Consider the following 23,146-nt stretch of genomic DNA (forward strand, 5'->3'; position numbering starts at 1 on the left):
CTTGTCCAACTCCTATTTACAATCCATGGGAGAAAGCACGGCATAATGGCTAAAACAACAGAAGCAGAAGTTGGGGGATCTGAGTTATGTTCTTGCTTCCACCACAGTCTTGCTGCGTGACTTGGAGAAAATCGTTTAGCCTCTCTATTCTTCAGTTTCTCTGCCTATAAAATAATATTTAGGTATCTAGGTCAAAAGGGGATTGTGAGGTCTTGCTAAATCCTTTGGGGTCCTCAGCTAGGAGAATCTACAAATGTATTAAACTATTATGTTTTATTAGATCTTACAGCAAACTTTATTTCTATTTCTGCTAAATAAAACAAGTATTTTAAAATAAAGATGCACAGGTAGAATGTATTTAATCCTCTTATCTTTAGGCAAAACATCTCCATGCTTGAGAGTTTTAATTTCAGAACAGCATTGCAGGTTATCATGCCTTTTCCCCTACCCCTTCTCTGCATTTATAATTAGTTTATGTGACAATCCTAGAGGAGGCATGGAATTTGCAATAAAACTAAGTAAAAGTGACAAGTGCCTAGTCGGTTTCACAGTGGAAGCCTTCTACACACAGAGGCCCTATCAGCAGTCTCTAAGTGACAACAGATGTCAATCACAGGTTTCCCACCAGGGATGAAAACAGTTTAGATGCTGGCACAGGCAGGGACAAACCATTTACAACACCTGCACAAGAAAGCATCCTAGACCCTGCTGCTGAAGGAGATTAAAGTACTGGCTCTCACAAGTAAGAGTAACTTAGAGATTTGATATCGTTGCCAAACCAACTTTTACTCATCCATTATTTAATGCATATGCATTTTACTGTAACAACAATTAAACTCCAACAAGCTGGTGGTGGCAAAAGAGAAAAAATGCATGTAAATGGACATACTGGAGATAAATCAAGGGCCAATATACAGGCAGTCCCCGACTTACGCGGATCCGACTTATGTCGGATCCGCACTTACGAACGGAGCTTTCTCGCCCCGGAAGTCGGGGCGAGAAAGCCCCGTTCGTAAGCTGCTCCGGTGCCCCTGGTCTGCTGGAGACTGTCTCCAGCAGACCAGGGGCACCGGGCGGGTTCCCGCGCTTCTGAGGCTTTGCCAGAGCAAAGCCTCAAAAGCGCGGGAACCGCTGCTGCTGCCCCTTGAGACCCGGTGCCTGTGGTCTGCTGGGGATGGTCCCCAGCAGACCACAGGCACCCAGACTGAAGCCGCAGCCGCGGGGGGGTCCCGCGCCTCTGAGGCTTTGCCAGAGCAAAGCCTCAGAGGCGCGGCACCCCGCTGCCGCTGCGGCTCTGCTCCCCGTGTCCCTGGTCTGCTGGGGGGGGGGGGCACAGCTAGTGTGCTCCCCCCCCAGCAGACCAGGCTTTTGTTTTGGACTCTGGGGCAGAGCAGCTGGGGCGCTGCCGATTGGTCCTGCAGCGCCCGTGGGCACTACTGGACCAACCCGGCAGCACCCCAGCTGCTCTGCCCCAGGTCCTGATTCAGCCGCTGCTGGTCAGTTTCAGCAGCGGCTGAATCAGGACGTCTGGGGCAGAGCAGATGGGGTGCTGCTGGGTTGGTCCAGTAGCACCCCAGCTGCTCTGCCCCAGGCGTCCCCAAGTCAGCTTCTGCTGAAACTGACCAGCGCTGACTAAAGGAAGCCCCAGGCAGAGTTGCTCTGCCCCGGGCTTCCTGGAATCAGCTGCTGATCAGTTTCAGCAGCAGCTGACTTGGGGACGCCTGGGGTTCTTAAGTTGATTCTGTATGTAAGTCAGAACTGGCGGTCAGTTTCAGCAGTGTCTGAATCTGGACGCCAGTTCCGACTTACATACAGATTCAACTTAAGAACAAACCTACAGTCCCTATCTTGTACGTAACCCGGGGACTGCCTGTATCTTGCATTTCATAGAATCACAGAGCTGGAAGAGACCTCAGGAGGTCATCAAGTCCAGCCCCCTCCCAAAGCAGGACCAATCCCAACTAAATCAACCCAGACGGGGCTTTATCAAGCCGAGACTTAAAAACCTCTAGGGATGAAGATTCCACCACCTCCCTACGTAACCCATTCCAGTGCTTCACCACCCTCCTAGTGAAATAGTTTTTCCTAATATCCAACCTAGACCTCTCCCACTGTAACTTGAGACCATTGCTCCTTGTTCTGTCATCTGTCACTACTGTGAACAGCCTTTCTCCATCCCCTTTGGAACCTCCCTTCAGGAAGTTGAAGGCTGCTATCAAATCCCCCCTCACTCTTCTTTTCTGCAGACTAAACAAACCCAAATCCTTCAGTCTCTCCTCATAGGTCATGTGCTCCAGCCCCCTAATCATATTGGTCGCCCTCCGCTGCACCTTCCACATCCTTTCTATAGAGCGGGGGCCCAGAACTGCACACAATACTCTAGATGTGGCCTCACCAGCGCCAAATAAAGGGGAATAATCACTTCTCTAGATCTGCTGGCAATGTTCCTCCTAATGCACCCCAATATGTCATTAGCCTTCTTGGATACAAGGGCACACTGTTGACTCATAACCAGCTTCTCATCCGCTGTAATTCCCAGGTCCTTTTCTGCCGAACTGCTACTTAGCCAGTTGGTCCCCAGCCTGTAACAATGCTTGGGATTCTTCTGTCCCAAGTGCAGGACTCTACACTTGTCCTTGTTGAACCTCATCAGATTTTTTTGGCCCAATCCTCTAATCTGTCTAGATCACTCTGGACCCTATCCATGCCCTCCAGCATATCTATTTCTCCCCCAAGCTTAGTGTCATCTGCAAACTTGCTCATCCAGGTCATTAATAAAGATGTTGTACAAAACCGGCCCTAGGACCAATCCTTGGGGCACTCCACTAGAAACCAACCACCAAGCTGACATCGAGCCGTTGATCACTACCCGTTGTGCTCGACAGTCTAGCCAGCTTTCTATCCATCTTATAGTCCATTTATCCAATCCATATTCCCTTAACTTGCTGGCAAGAATATTGTGGGAGACCATATCAAAAGCTGTGCTAAAGTCAAGGTATATCACATCCACTGACTTTCCCATATCTACAGAGCCAGTTACCTCATCATAGAAGCTAATCAGATTGGTCAGGCATGACTTGGCCTTTGTGAATCCATGCTGACTACTCCTGATCATTTCCCCTCTTCCAAGTGCTTCAAAATGGATTCCTTGAGGATCCCCTCCATGATTTTTCTGGGGACTGAGGTAAGACTGACTGGTCTGTAGTTCCCTGGATTGTCCTTCTTCCCTTTTTAAAAGATGGGCATTACATTTGCCTTTTTCTAAATCATCCAGGATCTCTCCCAATCTCCACAAGTTTTCAAAGGTAATAGCCAAAGGCTCTGCAGTGACATTTGCCAACTCCCTCAGATGCATTAAATCCAGGCCCATGGATTTGTGTATGTTTAACTTTTCTAAATAGTTCTTTCTCCACCAAGGGCTGTCCACCTCCTTCTCATGCTGCGTTGCTTAGTGCATTTGTCTGGGAGCTGACCTTGCCCGTGAAGACAGAGGCAAAGAAAGTATTGAGTACTTCAGCTTTTCCCACATCATCTGTCACTAGGTTACTTTCCTTTCCAATAAGGCCCCACACCCTGTCTGATAACCCTCTTGTTGCTAACATTCCTGTAGAAACCGCTCTTGTTATCCCTCAGGGTATGTCTACACTACAGAGTTAGTTCAAACTAACTTAGTTCGAATTAGTTAATTCGAACTAAGCTAATTCAAACTAACGCGTCTAGAACTAAAAACTAGTTCGAATTAGCATTTTGCTAATTCGAACTAGCATGTCCACACAGAGTGGACCCTGAACAGAGGTTAAGGATGGCCGGAAGCAGTGCCGGCAGGACATCAGAGGAGAACTTAGAGCGTGGAGCTGCTGTCTCAGGCTAGCCGAGGGCTGTGCTTAAAGGGACCCGACTCCTACCCCGGACAGACAGTTCTCAGGGTTCCCCGCTTGCAAAGCAGTCCTCGCTTGGAGTTCCGCGTGTGGGCACTCAGGGCACATCACAGCACTCGGCCATCACCCCGGCTGCACTTGCCACAAGCTGCCATCCGGGGGGAGAGGGCAATTGGGGGGCTGCAGGAGAACTTCCACCCCGAGAAGCCTGCAGAGCCAGCCCAGTCCTCCCTATCGGAGGCGCGTACCCCATTCCTCCCTCACCTCCTTCCACTTACCCTTCCCTAGCCCCCCTTCCTGATGTACAAAATAAAGAAAACATGTGTTCAAAAATAGAATCTCTCTTTATTGAACAAAACTGGGGGAGACTGGGAAAAAGAGGTGGGAGAGGGGAAGAGAGAGGCTGGGAGGGGAAGGGCAACTAAAATGATAAGGGGTTTGGAACAGGTCCCATATGAAGAGAGGCTAAAGAGACTGGGACTTTTCAGCTTAGAGAAGAGGAGACGGGGGGGGATATGATAGAGGTCTATAAAAGCAAGAGTGGTGTGGAGAGGGTGCATACAGAAAAGTTCTCCATTAGTTCCCATAATAGAAGGACTAGAGGACACCAAAGGAAAGGAATGGGTAGCAGGCTTCAAACTAGTAACAGAAAGTTCTTCTTCACAAAGCAAAGAGTCAACTTGTGGAACTCCTTGCTGCAGGAGGCTGTGAAGGCTAGAACTAGAACAGAGTTTAAAGAGAAGTAAGATCAAGTCATGGAGGTTGGGTCCATGGAGTGGTATTAGCCAGGGGGTAGAAATGGTGTCCCTGCCCAAAATTTGTGGAAGGCTGGAGATGGATGGCACGAGACGAATGTCTTGGTCACTGTCTTTGGTCCATCCCCTCCAGGTTACCTAGGGTTGGCTGCTGTCGGCAGACAGGCTACTGGGCTAGATGGACCTTTGGTCTGACCCAGTACAGCCATTCTAAGCTCAGGGCTCAGGGTCGGGGGTCTCAGTGGACCACCTTGATTTTCATGCAAATCTGCTCCTGGGTGGCCAGGCTGGCAGCTCTCCTGCCCTAGACGGCCACTTTCCTGTGCCTACTGTGGAGTTCGTGGATGAGATCCACGATGTCTGCACTAGATCAAGCGGGTGCCCTCATCTTGCGGTCCTGGCCAGGCTCCCGAGAGCCGCCTGCCTGATCCCGGGAAGAGGCGGAGAGCTGGGGGGGCATCGGGTGGCTGGCTCATGGCGTGCCAGGGGCAGGGTCTGCTGGCTGGGTGCTGGCAGGCTTGCACCTGGTACGAGCACCGTAGCCAGCCCGTGCCCATTTAAGGGATTCGGGGCCGGGAGGGGGGCATAGGAGTTTCCCTGGTGGTGCCCAGAGTGGCCACCAGGGAAAGCTGGGGAGGGCTAGCCTCCCACTAGTTCGAATTAAGTGGCTACACAGCCCTTAATTCGAACTAGTAAGTTCGAACTAGGCTTAGTCCTCGTGCAATGAGGTTTACCTAGTTCGAACTAAGTGCTCCACTAGTTCGAATTAAGTTCGAACTAGCGGAGCGCTAGTGTAGCGCCTATGAAAGTTAATTCGAACTAACAGATGTTAGTTCGAATTTACTTTGTAGTGTAGACATACCCTAAGGCCAGTCCTGAAGACCCTTTTAACCCACTTTAGGGTCCTGATGCACAGATTGAGAATGGCTGGACTACCGCTTGGGTTCACTCTCTCTCTCTCTCTCTCTAGGTAATATCCTGTCACATGGCTCTGAGGATGCATCCAAAATCACTCTCAAGTGTCAACAGTCCTCCAAAGCCTTCCCACAAATCTCACCATTTGCCTGGAAAGATGAACAGTTACTCCAAGAACTCACTGAACGAAACATAAAGGTGCTCATCTTACTGCAGCACTATGAGCCATAGGATATGCCCTCTACAGACCTAGCAATACACGTGTGAATGCAGCAGCTGTGAAGACCCAGTAACTAGGGTATGAAGAATAAACAGCTTTCCATTGAGTTTGCAGTGTGATTGCTCATATGCAAGCTAAGTTAACCCTGAGGCTCACACCCAGACATCAATCACCCAAGTCAGCTCTGTAACAAAGGCCTAGTCTATGTGCATTCTCACTGGGTTTGAAGGTTAACTATTTTGATACAAGATTAAACCATAGTCTGAATTGTGAATGGGAGTGATACTTTTGCCCTCAGCTGCCAGTAAAAATGTAGACTCAGGGATGTAAAGGGGGTACTGCTTCAACTTTCAAGAGGCACTGGAGTGCAGTTGATCACCAAGTTGAGTAGGGGACATATTCTGCATTGATCACATAAAATAACTGTGTGTGGAGGGAATGTAGGGAAGTTTGCTCCTGATTAATAGAGAGAAGCATGATCTTGGTTTCAGTAACTGAAGGAAAGCTAGAGCGGAGTGCTCAATTTCTGAACTCCATGAGGGTGCCCATTAGGCCTAGAATTTCTTCTCCTCCCACAGTGCAAACAAAAACTCTGCAATATTGAGAGAGCTTCACTTACACTTCACCTAAACCAGAGTTTCTCAAAGTGGGTCTCAGATCAGGAGAAGCAATCAGCCACATAAATAGTTTCAAGCTATTGTGAACCTTTAAAAGTCTTCCCTGGCTAACTGCTATTGTCAGCCCTAGAAGAGACAGTCTCTACCTAACCCTAAATGAATACATCCTCCAGTATCATTCTCATGAACCGAAAACTGTCATATGTGGCAGTGGGACCAGATGCATGCCCATTCACCATCTAGAACCTCAACTAGCCTTTAATGACAGCTGACTGTGCACTGCATCATGTAGGACCAGGACCTAAATTAGACATAATAGAGGTAATGATGAAAGGATGAGATCACACTAATGAAAGGGTCACGTGATCGGATTATTGTTGTATACGCACCTTGTTATGCTGACACCATTATTGGGCCTAACCAAGTGAGTTATAAGATCAAGAATACATATTCCTGCGCCTCCAGAAATATAATCTATGCTATCATGTGCCAAAACTGTCCGTCTGCTATGTACGTTGGACAAATGTCTCAGACACTTCGCCAAAGAATCAATGCCCACAAAACAGACATTAGACAGGATCACAAAGAAAAAACAGTTGCTTGTCATTTCAACCAGAAAGGACACTGTCTGAATGACCTGCTAACCTGCATCCTACTTCAGAAGACATTCAAATCTGCACTTGAAAGGGAATCCTCTGAACTGGCATTCATGCTAAAATTAGACACTCTCCGCAGGGGAATTAACAAAGACTCCAATTATCTCGCCCATTACAAAGATAGCTTCCCCAATTATCACCTCTAATACTATTAACTCACAGACATTTCCCCTTCCCCACCTCTAATATCATTAACTCACAGGCATTCACCTTCCTTCTCCCCCCGCCCCCACGTCCCCCTTCTGTTCTGTAATGTGATTTGTCCTTTTCATGTGTGTTCATTTTTTTTTAAATTGTATCCTTTGGTATATATGGTTGTGACTATTTTCTTCCATTATTTGATCTGAGGAAGTGGGTCTGGCCCACGAAAGCTCATCATCTAATAAACCATCTTGTTAGTCTTTAAAGTGCTACATTGTCCTGTATTTTGTTGCACCTTGTTAGTGCTTCTTTGTCTTTTAGTTAAGATTAAAATTATGGCATGACTCATGAAAAAGGGTGGAGCAGAGTATAGGATTCAAAAGGCATTAGATTTGATACTACAATACATTCTGATTTAAAAACTGGAATATACACTTAATACGGCACATCTCTCTTCCCCTTCCTGTTTTTGTATATATCCACGGCCAAAACACTGGGGCCATTCTGGTCTCCACCATTCAAGAATAATGTTGAAAAATGGGAGAGGGTTCAGAGAAGAGCCACAAAAATGATTAAAGGATTAGAAAGGATGCCTCATACTAACAGACTCAAAGCTCTCAGTCAATTTAGTTTAACAAAGGAAATATGGATGACCTGATAACAGTCTATAAGCATTTACATTAGGAAAAATGTTTAATTATGGGCTTCTCAATCTAGCAGAGAAATGCATAACAAAATTCAATGGCTGGAAGTTGAAAATACACAAATTCATAGGAGACATAGGCTGTACATTTTAAACAGTGAGAGTGATTAACCACTGGAACAAGTTATCATGGGCTGTGATGGATTCTCAGTCACTGACAACTTGTAAGTCAAAACTGGATGTTTTTCTTTAAAAAAAAAAAAAAAAAGCTCTTGCAATTATTTTTGGAAAGTTCTTTTGCATGTTATACAGGAGGTTAGAATAGATTATCACAATGGTTTCTTCTAATACATGGGTTCCCAGACTGGGGTGTGTGCCCCCCTGGGGGGGGTATGTGAAGAAATTCCGGGGGGGGGGGGCGATGCAACTCAGCCTCCCCTCCCCCCATCAAGTTTTGCTGTCCTGGTTAGTTCCTTTTTTTTGCTCAACAAGTTTTGCTGCTATTTTGGTGGGGAGGGGCGTGAGGGTTTTTCAAAAATCAAGAAGGCCACTCTGCGCTGCAGCAACTGCTCATGCTGCTCTGTGCACGCGCTCATGGTTGGCTGGGCGCTCTGTGCTGGGTTCTCCAACAGGAGCTCATGGCCTAGGGGATAGGGTGTTTGCCTGGGGAGGACAGGGTTGTGGGTTCAAATCCCACCTCCCCTAGGTTGGGATGGCCAAAACTTGGTGGGCCCTGGGGCAGGAGGGATAAGGAGCATCCTGACAGTAAGATGGCAGAGTGGGTTCCCGTGTGGCCTAGGGGATAGGGTGCTCACCTGGGCAGGACAGGCACTCACAGCTGGCCACTGTGCTCACATTGCCCCAGCACCTCAGATGGCAACATCAACTCTGGGACCCAGGGGGTGGAGGAGGCTGGGAAAGCCTGGCTCTGGGGGAGGGAAGAGGCATTAGGTTGGGGGGGGGGGACTGGGCTAGAAGGGGGGTATAAGAGTGCCTACCTCTAGGGGAGAGGAAGGGGTTATCTTGTTAGTAGTATTTTGGTTTTGATTTATTTATTCCCAAATAAAACACAAAATGTATATTTATTTATTTTATATCACTAAATATGTCAATTTTTTGCAATTGCATGAATAATTATATCTTTATGCAAAATTTCAAACTTACAAAGTATCTCAAATTTTCACAGAAGCCTGTTCTATTTCATTAACCATGGTCTATACTTGTTTTTATTTCAATGAGTTATGTTGATATACAAAATTTAAAATTACCTTAAATTTATATTTAAATTAAAAATTATGTAATGAGAAAATAACAATTTTACACATCAAATTATTGTAATATTATAAAATATTTTAGGTATAACTACAACTTTCTGACAAAGTACATTTTCTCTGGTAGCCCTAGGGTTGCCAGGTGTGCGGTATTGGTGCCTTCTGCCTGGCACCTAAAATGCTTTTTTTTTTTTTTTTTTGCTCAACAAACCACCTGGGAACCCTAGGTAGCCCTGAAAGCTATCAGTTCTCATTTGTGCAACCCTCAATAGGTTTCGAGTTTGACATGCCTACCATACTCCAATGTCTTCTGCCTCCTTCAAATAGCTCTTTCCATGAAGCCTTTCAACATGGACTACTTTTAGGTTCTGACCACCTCTGATTCAAAAGTAATATATCAATTTTGCAGGTATATCAATTTTGTCTGCATCACAACTACACTATGAACAGGGAATCAAGTTCTCTTGTTAAATTATAAAATGACAAGCACACTGTAGGTGGTGTTCCACATATAAATAAAAATAAATATATTCTGACAGGGTTTTAAACACTTCTTTTTACAAAATCCAACTTTGGAATACAATTTGACCTGCCAGATCCCCCTGAGGATTCACTTTAGCACTATTTTGTCAAAAATGTTTGTGAAACTAGCAGCCAAGAACTGCAGCAGGCACTTGGGAAGGAAAGAAACAAAAAAAAAAGGTAAAATGCAACTGGTGGTATTATATTCCCTGTTCAGGGATGCAAAACAGGAAGTTTTTCTTTCTGGTGAACAAGTAACATCTGTGAGAGTTTTGAAAACAGCACTACATCTGTCAGAATCTAAACAGATTCAAAGTTTGGTAATAAAAACTAGACAGTGTGTTGTCCCCCTCCCTACTCCCCCCCAAAGAAAGACCGATGGAATGACTAATCAGAATACAGACAGAACAGATTATAAGGACTGTTAAATAAGGATAGCAGATAAAGGGGAGCCATAGATGAATTAGTCTGACATAGATCATGGGCAAAATAAAGGGACAGTTGACAATATCCTGAATAACAAAGACCCGGAAGCTGCAAATATAGCTAATGCCAGTCAGCACTGTTATGTGGAAAGTAGAACTTGTCAAACACAACTGTTTATTTTTTACAGGATTACAGTTCTGGGTGATAAAAGTAATGTGCTGATATTGAGTATGCATGGATTTCTTCAAGGCATTTGACTTAGTACCATCTGACATTTTAATAAAAAAAAACGTCCATGAAATGGAATCAACATAGTTAACAGTAGATAAATTAAAAATTGGCCAACAGATCTACAATGGTAGATGTATACAAGAAAACTTCAAAGAGTGGGGCCATTTCTGGGGGGCATCCAGTGAGCTGTTGTTGTTTCAATGCTATTCAGTAATGTTTTCAATGATCTAGATTATATCATCATCTAGATCAGGGCTGGGCAATAATATGGCAGCAGTTCGTCAGGATTAACCCTGGCAGACTTCCTCCGCTATATTTACTTTCGTGGCCACAAGTACCAGTGATCACAGCTCTCGTTGGCCACAGATAACTGTTCCCAGCGAATAGGAGTTGTGGGAAGTGATGTCCCAGTCTGCACCACTTCCCACCTTCCCATTGGTCGGGAACGGCGATCCATGGCCAATAGAGGCTGTAATCGCCAGGACCTGCAGCTCTGCAGGAAAGTATAGTGGAAGCAGCCCACCAGGGGCTAACCCTGGTGGTCTGAATCCAGCCCACGGGCCAGTATTTGCCTACCCCTAATCTAGATGATCATATAAAATCTTTGCTAGCAAAGTCTGCAGATGACAAAGGCTAGTGGAGTATTATATAATGAAAACAGGTATGACAGGGTGAACTTGGCCTTTGAAGCTCCCTACAAGAGTCTCCATGGTTCTTCTACCCCCCACCCCAGGAAGCACCATAAGAGAAGCAGCAAAGGCTGGGTCTTTCAGGTGTGCCTGGAAAGGTCTTACAGAAATAGCCCATCAGAGCACAGCAGGTTCAGATAAAATGAGCTGCAAAGCCTTAGCAAGTCAGTTCCTGGCTGGGACCAGGGGGGTGAGATAAAGCAGGGTTCTCCACTCCACTCTGGCCGAAGAAGCTCCAGAGATAACCAGAGTTTGTTTCTGCCCACTTTTGCTTTAATCTGGGTTTGCCAGTCGAAAGAGGGCCTCAGATCTTTAACCCTGAAGTAAAGGCGAAGTTAAAGAGGAGAGGTAGGATGACACACAAGGAAGAAGAAACAACAAACTCAAATTAAGCCGTGAGTAAATGCAGTTTATGGGGCCCCTAGGACGGAACCTGGAGTAGTGGACAGGCTTAGGCAAAAGGGGGCGGAGCTTATTTGAGAGCCTGACCAAAGGGATGAATTTAAAGGGCCCAGATCCAGGGCTGAAGACCATAGCAAGGGCACTGGGATTGTTCATTTATTTGTCTCTTTACTACCTTGGAAGGGGTTCATTTGGAATTTGACTTGGTAGGTTTTGTATGGCTTGACCAAGATTGGCTGGCAACCTGCAGCAGGTGCAAAGGGTGATAAAAGCACTGAAATACCACAGCCAGCCCTCTCTCACCAGAAAGCGTGTCCTCCCTTATAACAAATTACTGTTACAAAATCATCTGGCTCACCTACTTTAATCATCACAATTCAATAACATGTGGTATTAAAAAGGGCTAATATAGTTGGATGTATAAAAACGGGAAGACTAAAATCAAACAGGGAAACAATCTTAACTCGGTACAATACGTTTGTAAGATCACTACTAGAATACTGTCTTCTGGACTATTTGTGAATAATGTAGAAATATTGGAGATAAATCAAAGGAAGACCACAAAAATCAACCAGGCACTAGAAAACAGGCCTTACAATCTGAGGCTTAAGCAGCTCAAACAATTCAGTTTATTAAAGAGAAGGCTGAGAGGTAACTTGATCACTGTGGATAGGCACTTAAAAATGGAAGAGATTGGATAGTGAGGGCTCTTCAGCTTTACTGACCAATGGAAGAAAACTGAAGTTAAACAAATTCAACCCTGAAATAAGAGGCAATTTCCTTCTAGTGATGGTAACTAAATATCACAACATCTTACCAGGGAGGTTGTGGACTCATCATTGCTTGAAGTCTTTAAAACAAAATTAGATAGCTCTCTATTAGACATACTTAATCCATCTTCTTAATTAAAAAGAGGGCAGGGATCAGGCTGTTTGGCCTTGGTAGTTGCCCCTCCCCCTTCCTTACAGAGAGAGAGAGAGAGAGAGTCTATACATGCCTAGTTCATTGGACATAGGGAGAATAAGAAGCTACCTAATTGCCTTCAACATAATACTTTCACCTCTGAAATATGGCAGTTACTATGCTCAAATATCATGCTTCAGGATTTTAGCTGGTCACTGACAAGGGCTATGGATGAAAATTTTCCCCAGTGCACAACTGATCAACTGTATTCTGGGTTGCTGGGGGTATTTTTGTTCTTCCATTCCCTTTTGTTCACTTACACTGAAGCATCAGGGATTGCCAGAGCTGGAGGTGGGACACCTGATGTCATGGCGCACATCTGGGGGGGAAGATAATCTTAATCCTGGATTATGTCTCCTGCTCACATACTCGAGTCCAACTGATTTAGGGTCAAAAAGAAGTTTTTTCTTGGTCACTGGCAGGCATTTTGGGGATTTTCTACCTCCCTTTACAGCATGGAATACGGATCATCTGGGCATATCCCACCTAATCAATTTCCTGCCATTGCAGGGTTTCAAGCCTTGAATCCTGGCTGTTCAGAACTAGCAAATTCTAATTTGCTTCCAGGGATCTACGAACTGTTGTCAGAACAGGAGCTGAACTCAGACAGTGGACCCCAGTCTTAGGAGCTGAGCGGTAGAACCCTTGGAGTCCTGACTGTTGGAGCTCTGCACGGATACAAAAATTTGAATCCATATCCATGATAATTCACCTTTAACCAACCCACAATGCATGCATCTACCTTTTACAAAATGTATCCACATCTATGCCAGCAGTCTCTCTCTCAGAGCCCTGCACAGATATAAAAATATGGATCTGCATCTGTTCCACGAAGATGGCAAACAATACAACCACATCTGCATATGCAGATATAAAGTGGTTACCTGCATATTTGGAGGGCTCTATGGAGTGGGCTACAGCCCCCATATAAACCCAGCAGAGGAAGAGGAAGCTGTCCTTCAACTAGATGCACCTTGCTCTGATCTGTGTGCCCTGTGCTCCCTTGCTCCTGCTCCTCTGGACTGACTTCCTGGCATCCAAACCTGGCCCTGCTCTGGTTTCTGAGCTGTGATTCTGCTTTCAAGTTCGTGTCCTGCTTCTGATCTCCTGATAGGAGACAGGTGGGGTCAGGTTGACACTTGACTCTCTGCCCTCTGGCCTGTCTTGCACTCTGACCTCCTGGTATCTGACATGGCCTGATTTCTGACCCCTGCTTTGACCAGTAGGTCAGATAATCCATGTTCTGGGCATCTCTCTCTTCTGTTTTCTGTCAGTGACCCACAACAGTTTAGTCTTCTCAGAACTAATTTTTTAGTCTAGCCCAAGTTACTAGGCTCAACACAGGTGTGCATGGGCACAAGTTGATGCCCTATAAAATAGAAGAGGTCAGACTAGATGTTCTTATAGTCCCATCTGGCTTTAAATGCTATTAAAACAAAGTAACAAGCAAATACAATAAACACAAGCCACTACAGTATAGGGATCAACCTATTCACAAAGCAGAGATAAGGGAGTTTTGCCTTCCTCCACACATTGTCTTGTCCTTTCTTATCAAGAATTAATCCTTTGTGCACTACAGAACACGTGGAGTCCCTCCACCACAGTTTGCTTGTCTCTATTTTACAGATGAATCAGATGAAGAACAAAGAGTTTAAATGACTCGAACAACTTCAAACTTCATGTGAAAAAGAACCCAAAACTCATCTTGTTCTTACTACGTAGTGCTTGTTCTAATGTAGAGTACCCAGCTTTTTTCCTGTAATGCACAATGAAAAACAAAAAACAGTACTTAAAACAAAGTAAGAGCATGTAGTTCTAAATAACGGTGAACTAAACTGCGATAAAAAGTGACATAGGAAGGCACAAAGCATGTATTATTTAAGACTTTAAATACTGATAGCAAAGTGAAGAAAATTGCTGAATAATAGTCACGGCATCTTACAGAGTTCAGACTATTTTTTATTTTGTTGAATTCTCGGGAATCATGAAGCCTCATTCTGCAACAGCTTGAGTGATTAACAAGTATAGCCTGAAACATCACATCAGCCTAGGATATATATTCTTAAATTGTCAACCATACACCAATACATATAGCTATAATAGAGAAAAAGGTGGGGAAAAAGCTAGTTCTTTAGTGCTTTAGAAACTTATATTCCATCAGTTAAGCAACTAGAAAGCACAGAGACATATCAGCATCATGACATTTTACAAATTCTCTAGAACTGACTTTGACTTGGGGATCTCGCTATATGAGAGATCCCTTCCCTAGTAGGCAAATGAACACCCTTTTCATAATCACAAATTCTGCACTTGTTGACATTACCATAATTCGCAATCAGAAAAATCTTGTGACAATTCCATCAGTGGACAAAAAACCCACATGACTTCACACTAAACTCAACATCTCTATCCTGAAAAACTTTAGGTTGGTCTCCATCTCCAGAAACCCTCAACCACCAGTACTGAGGACAATTTCCTATTGTATCAAGATGATGATATTTCCATGGCATTAGGGCACTCCTGGAGACTCTTAACTTATACTAGATCTTTGTTTTATATGTACTCTCAGTAGAATAACTTACTAAGAAGAGTATGAACCTCTGTTGTCTAAAAAGATCTCTCGTAAATTAAGAGGAGTTTTCAACATTGCCAGATGAAAGGAATTCAATTACAATCTCAAGGATTCTAAGGAGAACCTAAATAAACCAAAGACCTTATAGTCTAAGGGCAGCAAATTCTTTTATATATTGAAAGAACTAATCGAGTGACAGTTTAGACTCATATTTAAAGGATCCAAAATCCTGATTCAAACATCTATGGCCAGAAAGTACCATTCACACTACAATCATCCACTCTCCCGGGACTGATGAAATATAGCACACCTTTCTTGAAACCTAGTCCATGTCTTCAAATGTGTTTTGTAGAGTTCTTAGCATAACTGGGCCCCAATTCTGACTAAACCTCTGGGGACTATCATAACAGACATATTAAATTAATAATAATAATAATAATAATAATAATAACAACAATATAGTGTGCAGCGAGGACAAGAGTTTGCCAATATTTAGTGCTCAGGAGAGCCTCAATGTTGTGTAGTAGATCAGGACAGAATCCTAAAAAAGCCAAAAGATTACATATCTAAGTGATATAGCATTCAACTTTAAAACATGGACAATCCAATCCTATGTTCAACTAGGTCATTACAAGGAAAACTCACAATGGGAGCATAAATAACCAGAAACAGATGGCATAGATTATTCCTACATCTATTACTATATTAATTAATATAGAACAATTTCACTTCATATCAACCATGCCTTGTCTCAGGACAATTCCCAGTTTTTCCACATACCAAGGTCTAATGGAATATTATGTCCACTGGAGGCCCTCTGCCTTTGGAACGGTTATTAGTCTAGGTACTTTAGGAGGCAAAGAGAGGGAAATTTCATACAATGAGAACTGCAGAACATAAATGCAGACCCTCCACTAACTGACTGACTATGCTTGATTTTTATTTCTAAACTCTTCCCAAACATTTTTCTGAAACAGGTGGATTATATAGAGGAAAAGAAACATTTTAAAATAAGTTCAGGTAAATTTCGTTCCTGGAGATTGGTACCAAAAGAAATTAAAGATACAATTTCCATCCTGACACAAATCAATTGTTTTGCCTTCTTTCCACTTTCAGAAGCATTGTTTTTTCACTTTTCCCTGAGGGTCTTCTTCCGCTCTCTTTAGAAAACATCTTCGGCTGTCTCTGTATCTCTTTCCTACCTTCATTCCAAAAACAGATTATTTATAGTGGAATCGTCAATTTCATTTTCTGCACAACACAAATACAAAGAGTAAAACTGACTAGACCTTCCATGAATTTTACTCTAGTGCTACTGTGGTCTTGGCTCTGCAGAACTGTCCTGCAGGTGAATATTAAAATACAGGATGTTATGAGGGAAAATACTGAATACTTGTAATTCTGACTCAATTTATTCCTTCCCCTGACACCTATCTTTCACACTATCCTTTCAGCACTCCAGCTCCAAATGTAGTCACCAAGTTTGAGCCCAGAGACTGAGCACATGTGATGTTGATCCAGATAAAGGCAGACTTGAAAATAGATATATAGATTATAACTTGTTTTGATAGAATTAATTTTATGCTCAATTATCCTGCTGTACAGTGATGTGTTGGAAACTGGTAGTGAAGAGGCAATATAAGACAGACATGGCACTCATCATGTTCAAACATTAAAATCTGTTGAACTGGGAAAGTGTAAATTGACTATGACATCAAGTTTAACCTTTCAATTTTTATGGAGTTCCACTGAATCTAGACTTCTACCTAGAGAGCCACTAGATATAGACTGCAACCCCATGAACCAAATCTCTGGTGTAAAGTCAGTAAAGTTAATCGGGATGTCTTTGATGCCATGTATCCAATAGTTGCTTAACAGATCTCTATATACAGGCAGTCCCCGGGTTACGTACAAGATAGGGACTGTAGGTTTGTTCTTAAGTTGAATTTGTATGTAAGTCGGAACTGGTACATATTGTAGGGGAAACTCTAGCCAAACATTTCTCCAGAGCTCAGTTTTATTCTCCCACACCTCACTTCCCTCAGTCCTTTATTCTCAAGCTAAGGTGTCTGCTGAGAAAAGCCGCTCTGTGTCTCCCTCATCTGCTGGGGAGGAGGGCGCTAGCTTCGCGTCTCCCTGGTCTGCTGGGGGGAAGCAGCTAGTGCGGGGTTGCCTCACCTAGTTTGTAAGTAGGGATCCGATGTAAGTCGGATCCATGTAACCCGGGGACTGCCTGTACATTCAATGTAGCAAAGCATATATCTCTTTCAAACTTAAAGATTTATGTATATAAGAAAATACACTCTTATTTTACACAACATGTAAATTCACATAAGAAAAAAAAATAAGTGGAAATATTTGAGGTACATAATATACACACACACACACCATTAAATTATTAAAATTAAAATAATATATTATGGGAATGGTGATCTTTTCACATGAACTTCATAGTCACATTTTTACAGCTTCGAGAATATTTCACAACAAATAAGTGATCTAATGATTTAGCCTCATATTGTACGTACATACACTATCCACAAGCAAATCCTCATTTCCTCAGATTTGTTAAGTCAATTCTAAGCATACCTTCCAAACAGCGCTCCCAACTCTTTGGAAGTCACTGTCTGAGCTATGTTGACTAGTTTTGATTTGTCAGATAAGTCACATGATATGGCTTACTGATTAGATGAATAATCAGGCTTTTCTGGCACAAATAATTATGCATGCAAATTTCATTTTCCTATGAATAGTTGAGTATGTAACTTTGAAATCCACTTTCCACAAACATACATAACAGTAAAACTCAACCACATTAACAAACTGTAAACATAAAGGAGGCACAACCATGGCCAAAGCAAGTTCATTTGCAAATATGAGCACAATATTCATGATTTCCCCCTCATCAATATTCTCTCACTACACAAATAATAAAACAAGAGGCAGTACATTGTGCAGTTTTTTGTACGTCTCCAGTTTCTCTTAAAAAAAAGGCTTCATTGCACCTTTTGCACTACAGAAATTACACACTAGGACCAGATTGTTAGCCGCTTACTCTGAAAGGTGAGCATTTACTTACACAAGCAACTCCAGTGACCTGAATGGAACTATTTTATGTAACCTCTTACTGCTGAAAGAGGTATGAAAACTACACCACCATATTGAGTGAGGTAGCAGTCTTTACTGGTGCACTATTATACCAACAATAAATGCTCCATCATGGGTTACGGATGCCTTCAGATATTCTTTCCTCGTCTATCTCAGGTGCACAAATGGGAATACAAACCTTACTGTTTTTTATATGGAGTACAAACTAAGTAGCAAAGCAATCCTCTGGTAAGCAACAATTTCCATTATTTAAAATACGAATATTTTAAAAGGACATTTGGTATTTATCATCATGACAAAAGACATATGCTACAAAAAAAGCTAATTTGATAAATGAGGATTTCTGGATTTTTTTCAATGTTTAAAAATAAATTTAGTATAATTTCATATGCATTATCATAAACCACATGAAGTCTGAGATTTTATAAATTCCATTGTATAAACTAGTTTTATGGCTTGGCAATCTGTGGTGTAAATAAATTAACTGATTTACATGAGGTTATAAAGAAAGTCAAGATGGGTTTGAACTAACAACATTCCAGGTCCACAAACATTGGCCATAACAAAACAAAACAAAAAACAAAAACAAAACTAAAAACACCCAAAAAAGGTCAATCCATGTAATACGTGTTGCATATGTGAGATCAGAACACATCTACAAGTACTGTTATATACAGGACTCATTGCCAGCCTATTTGCATGACTCCAGTGCTTTAGATTTTTCCCATCTTTAGCAAGGGGAGTGAAGTCTAATTCATGATTTACAAAGGGTACTCAGACAAAAGTGATGGCTAGGATATAACAATTTACATTAACAGACTGATTAAATGAATAAAGTAAAAATATTTCTACTCATACTAATTTATTCAAATGGATTCAAAATCCTGCAAGTTACTACCAGGATGGAATTTTTGAAGTACGGTAAAACATGTAAAATTTACAGTAATGACCCCCTGATTTGAATAACAAAGTTATAAGGTTTGTCTGGAAAAGAAACATTTTCTTTAGTTTTCATTTAAGTTGCCATCAACATTGCCAATATCACAAATTTAATGTGATAAAAATCTAGGTGACATGATTCTGTAACACAGATACTCTAAAGATATACATTGTTACAATACTAGAGTACACGCAGTCCCCGGGTTACGTACAAGATAGGGACTGTAGGTTTGTTCTTAAGTTGAATCTGTATGTAAGTTGGAACTGGCGTCCAGATTCAGCCGCTGCTGAAACTGACCGCCAGTTCCGACTTACATACAGAATCAACTTAAGAACCCCAAGCGTCCCCAAGTCAGCTGCTGCTGAAACTGATCAGCAGCTGATTCTAGGAAGCCCGGGGCAGAGCAACTCTGCCTCTGGCTTCCTGTAGTCAGCGCTGGTCAGTTTCAGCAGCAGCTGACTTGGGGACGCCTGGGGCAGAGCAGCTGGGGTGCTGCCGGGTTGGTCCAGTAGCGCCCAAAGCAGCACTGCGGGACCAACCTGCAGTGCCCCAGCTGCTCTGCCACAGGCATCCAGAGAAAAGCCTAGTCTGCTGGGGGGGGGGGGGCGTACTAGCGGCGCCCCCCCCAGCAGACCAGGAAGACGCGGGCGGTGGACCGAGATGCACCGCAGTCCCACCGCCCAGGTTCTCCGCGGCTTTGCTCCCCGTCTCCCTGGTCTGCTGGAGACCAGCAGACCAGGGAGACGGGGAGCAAAGCCTCTGAGGACGCTGGCAGAGGGACAGCCGCGGCGCATCTGGGCTGCCCCGCTGCCGGCTTCCCCCGAGGCTTTGCAAAGCCGCGGAGGGGCTCGGGCAGCGGGGCAGCCCAGGCGTGCCGCGGCTGTCCCTCTGCCCGAGCCCTTCCGCGGCTTTGCTCCGCGTCTTCCTGGTCTGCAGACCAGGGAGACGCGGAGCAGCTTTTCTCGCCCCGGAGTACACGGGTGGCGGGACCGCGAGATCCCGCAGTCCATGTCCTCCGAGGCGAGAAAAGCCCCGTTCGTAACTGCGGATCCGACATAAGTCGGATCCGCGTAAGTCGGGGGACTGCCTGTATCCCTTATTAATAATGTGATCTTTCTCTCAACATTAATATGTTGGGTAGTTTCACTACTATAGAACTGCTTCTTATGAACCAATTTCACAACAACAGTATATGTGGATGGTGGTCAGCCTACGAGTTTATACAATCTTATTCATTCCATAACAAACTAAAAGAATTTCTTCAACACAAAGTGACCCGCAAAAACTATCAAATAACTAATTCACGGATCTGATAATACCATAGTAATCAAGTGTTAATTTAGTGAATCCTGTCACAAACAAACATGTCAATCTGAGTGCCTGCAGCCACACTACAGTTTTTTCTCCTACCAATTTGCAGGCCTCTTGCCATATTTGGAAATGCCTGTACATTGTGATTTATTTCTATATTCACATTAATTGCACCAGGAAACTTCGTATTTCCAACTGCAGTCCTGTGACTAGCATTTTACAAACAACTCATTGGATTTGGTTTAAGGTTATAAACATTAGCTAATCTTAATAAAATGTATCCATCTAGCCATTTGTAACCACACTCACCTCATGACAATCTCAGACCAAAATGCAACTTGAGCTAGTATGAACTGATTTAAATATTACCACTAACCATTTCTTTAGCAAGAGCGAAAAAAAACAGACTATACTATTGTTTTTCCAGTTGCTAATAACTTTTAGAATTAAGTTGATACCTCGGTGTACAAATGTGTGCGTTTCCATACTGAAATGGAGTATTACACCAAAAAGGACAAACTCTTAGAAAGAAATCCACTAAGGAGCATCAAATGACCCTTTGACTTTAAATTATCTTTTATCCTTTAACATGCATCACTTATGCACACACCCCAGTTACATTTTTAAAGAAGTTGACAACATAGTGACAGTTGCTTTTGTGTACCCTGAAAGCCTTGATGAGCTTTCTTCATGGTTATCCACCTGAGCAATCCACATGATATTATGATACCATGTTGGGACCATGCCACATTCACTGACAACCACTAGGACGGAGACAGGTGTGTCAATGGTTTGCACTTACCTTCTTTATTAAGCCTCATAACCTCCCTGCTTTTTCCACCCTCTTTTCCAGTTTCTTCTAGATCTATGGCTGCAGAAGAAAAGTCGAGAGAGAGAGAGAGAGAGTGTGTCAAAGGAAATGTGTTTATTGGGGAGGGGAAGGAGTTAATGTTTCTATGTTTAACAGCAAAAACCCAACTATCACTGTCACAGCGCCTGCCATGGAGTACCAGTGCCCGCCTCCCCATGCAACAGCATCCTCCTGCCCAAGCCCACTCCAAGCAACAGCATCCTCCTGCCTTCCCAACCCCCCTCCCACGCAACAGCATCCTCCTGCTCCTCCAACCTCCGTGCAAGAGCATCCTGCCTCCTGCCCCTCACCCCATGCAGCTGGCCCAGCGGAGGTGCCCCGTGCCGTGCCGCCAGCGGCAGCAGACACCGCGTACTCCGCGCCTCCCCAACGCGCACGGGGACCGAGGTCTGTGCAGTGGGCGTGTGGGGGAGAAGGCAGCCCCTAGTGCGGCGGGGGGGGGCGGGGGGACAGCAGCGCATCAGGCCTCCCCGCTGCCCCCAGCCCAGCGGCGAGCCCCGTCCTCCTCCCCCTCCGTGTGTGCGCCCAGGGGGAGGGGAGCAGCATGGGGAGCCCCGGGCAGGGCGCTGTGTCTGGTGGTGCCCTTACTGTGCGGGGGGGCGGCGCAGTGCGCGTGCGGGGGGGCGGCCTCCCGGACCCAGGTGGCCCAGGGCTGGCCCAGGAACGCCTCGGGACTGGGCACGGGCCGCTCCAGGGCCGCCATGGCGCCGCTCCGGCTCCTGCCTTCTTGTTGCTTTTCCCGTTTCCTTCGGCACCAGCAGCGAGCGAGCGAGCCAGCCACGGGATTCGAGAACGCCGCACGTCATCCTCGGGACGTTCCGCCGCCCACACGGGGGTAGTGTCAGCCCCTGCTCCCTATCAGATCGGGCTCCCCGCCTCGCACCGCGCATGCCCCGGGCAGCCGAGCCTGCGCACTGAGCACAGCGACGCCTCTGCCCGGAGTCCGCTGCCTGAGCCAGAGAGGGCAGGGGGATGCGCGAGGCAGCCGCGGGAGCAGGGCGCGGGGCAGGAGGCGCTGGGGGGCCACGCGCAGCCCCGGGAGGCAGCCGGGAGCCGCGGGCGGCAGGGGGCCTGTGCTGTCCCCTCGCTCGTCGCGCGGAGGGAGGCTTGTCTGCAACGGGCAAGGCTGGGAGTCATTCGTCGCGGGGTGAAACCCGGGGGAAGGGAGGTCTCGGGAGGCGCGACCAGGAAGGGGTCTTAAGGAAAGTGCCCCACGCGACGCCCTCCGCTCCGACGATCGGCTGGGACAGTCGTGGCTCAGGGACGCGCTCAGGGGACGCATCACGCCACCTGTCCAGGGGAGAGGATGCAGGTCCCCCACGCCTTGACTTCAATGAGTTTTTCCAGCAAACTTCCACTCTCCTTCTGAGCATCTTGTGCCAAGGGCTAGTGCTGCGCCAGTATTGGGACAATGGCTGAATGTGCCCAGTGCAAATGCCCTCTGCATGGACGACACAAAACATTCATTCATGTTTTGTGGATGCTGTGTTGGTGTGTTTAATAAACATGTTAACAACAGGCTCCTGACTGCACAGTGTCATTTTGGCATCCCCAAATGATAGCCATCTACAACTGCACAAAAACGTTGGCTTTCAATTAATAGTGGCTTTTTATTTTGGAGGACTTTAAATAACCTAGCTTCTCACAGCACAGACTGTAACAAAAATAAGTGCTAGACAGTGCTAAGTTTGAATACATACCTCCTGCATTTTTGTTGTTTTCAAGTTTATTGTTTTTAGGACTTGTCTACACTACATAGTTTTGCTGAACAACGTCAGGTTTTGTTGACAAAACTGTGAAGGTGTACACATTACAATGCTTCTCCAACTGATTTGACTCCCCTGTTATGCCAACAAAATAAAACTACCTCAACAAGAGGCGAAGGGCTTTTTGCAATGACATTAGATTGATGCAGTATCACATTAGATACTGCACTTGCCTCCATCATCCTAACTGGTCTCTGGGAGCTATCCCACAATGCTCAAGATGACTGTTCTGTCCGCAGCTTGAACTCT

The 23,146-nt window shown here is 44.7% G+C and overlaps 1 protein-coding gene across 5 annotated transcripts in view; it reads right to left on the minus strand.

Moving 5' to 3' along the window:
• The window catches only part of ATXN7L1 (ataxin 7 like 1), a 203,467-nt gene extending 181,193 nt beyond the window's left edge, over positions 1–22,274 (minus strand). For 2 of the 5 annotated variants that reach the window (XM_075909853.2, XM_075909922.2), the window contains exons 1-2: positions 21,720–22,273; positions 21,063–21,131 (exon numbers count right to left, since the gene is read on the minus strand). In XM_075909853.2, coding sequence (XP_075765968.2) covers positions 21,063–21,131; positions 21,720–21,834 — 184 coding nt within the window. In that variant the 5' untranslated portion in view covers positions 21,835–22,273. Of the gene's footprint in view, positions 1–21,062; positions 21,132–21,719 lie in introns of those variants that run through there. The other 3 variants (XM_075909983.2, XM_014580834.4, XM_075910048.1) reach the window with 3 other exon arrangements.
• Between the last annotated feature and the right edge of the window lie 872 nt (positions 22,275–23,146).

This window comes from Pelodiscus sinensis, chromosome 1, assembly GCF_052426305.1.
Source record: "Pelodiscus sinensis isolate ZL-2025 chromosome 1, ASM5242630v1, whole genome shotgun sequence".
NCBI lineage: Eukaryota > Metazoa > Chordata > Testudines > Trionychidae > Pelodiscus > Pelodiscus sinensis.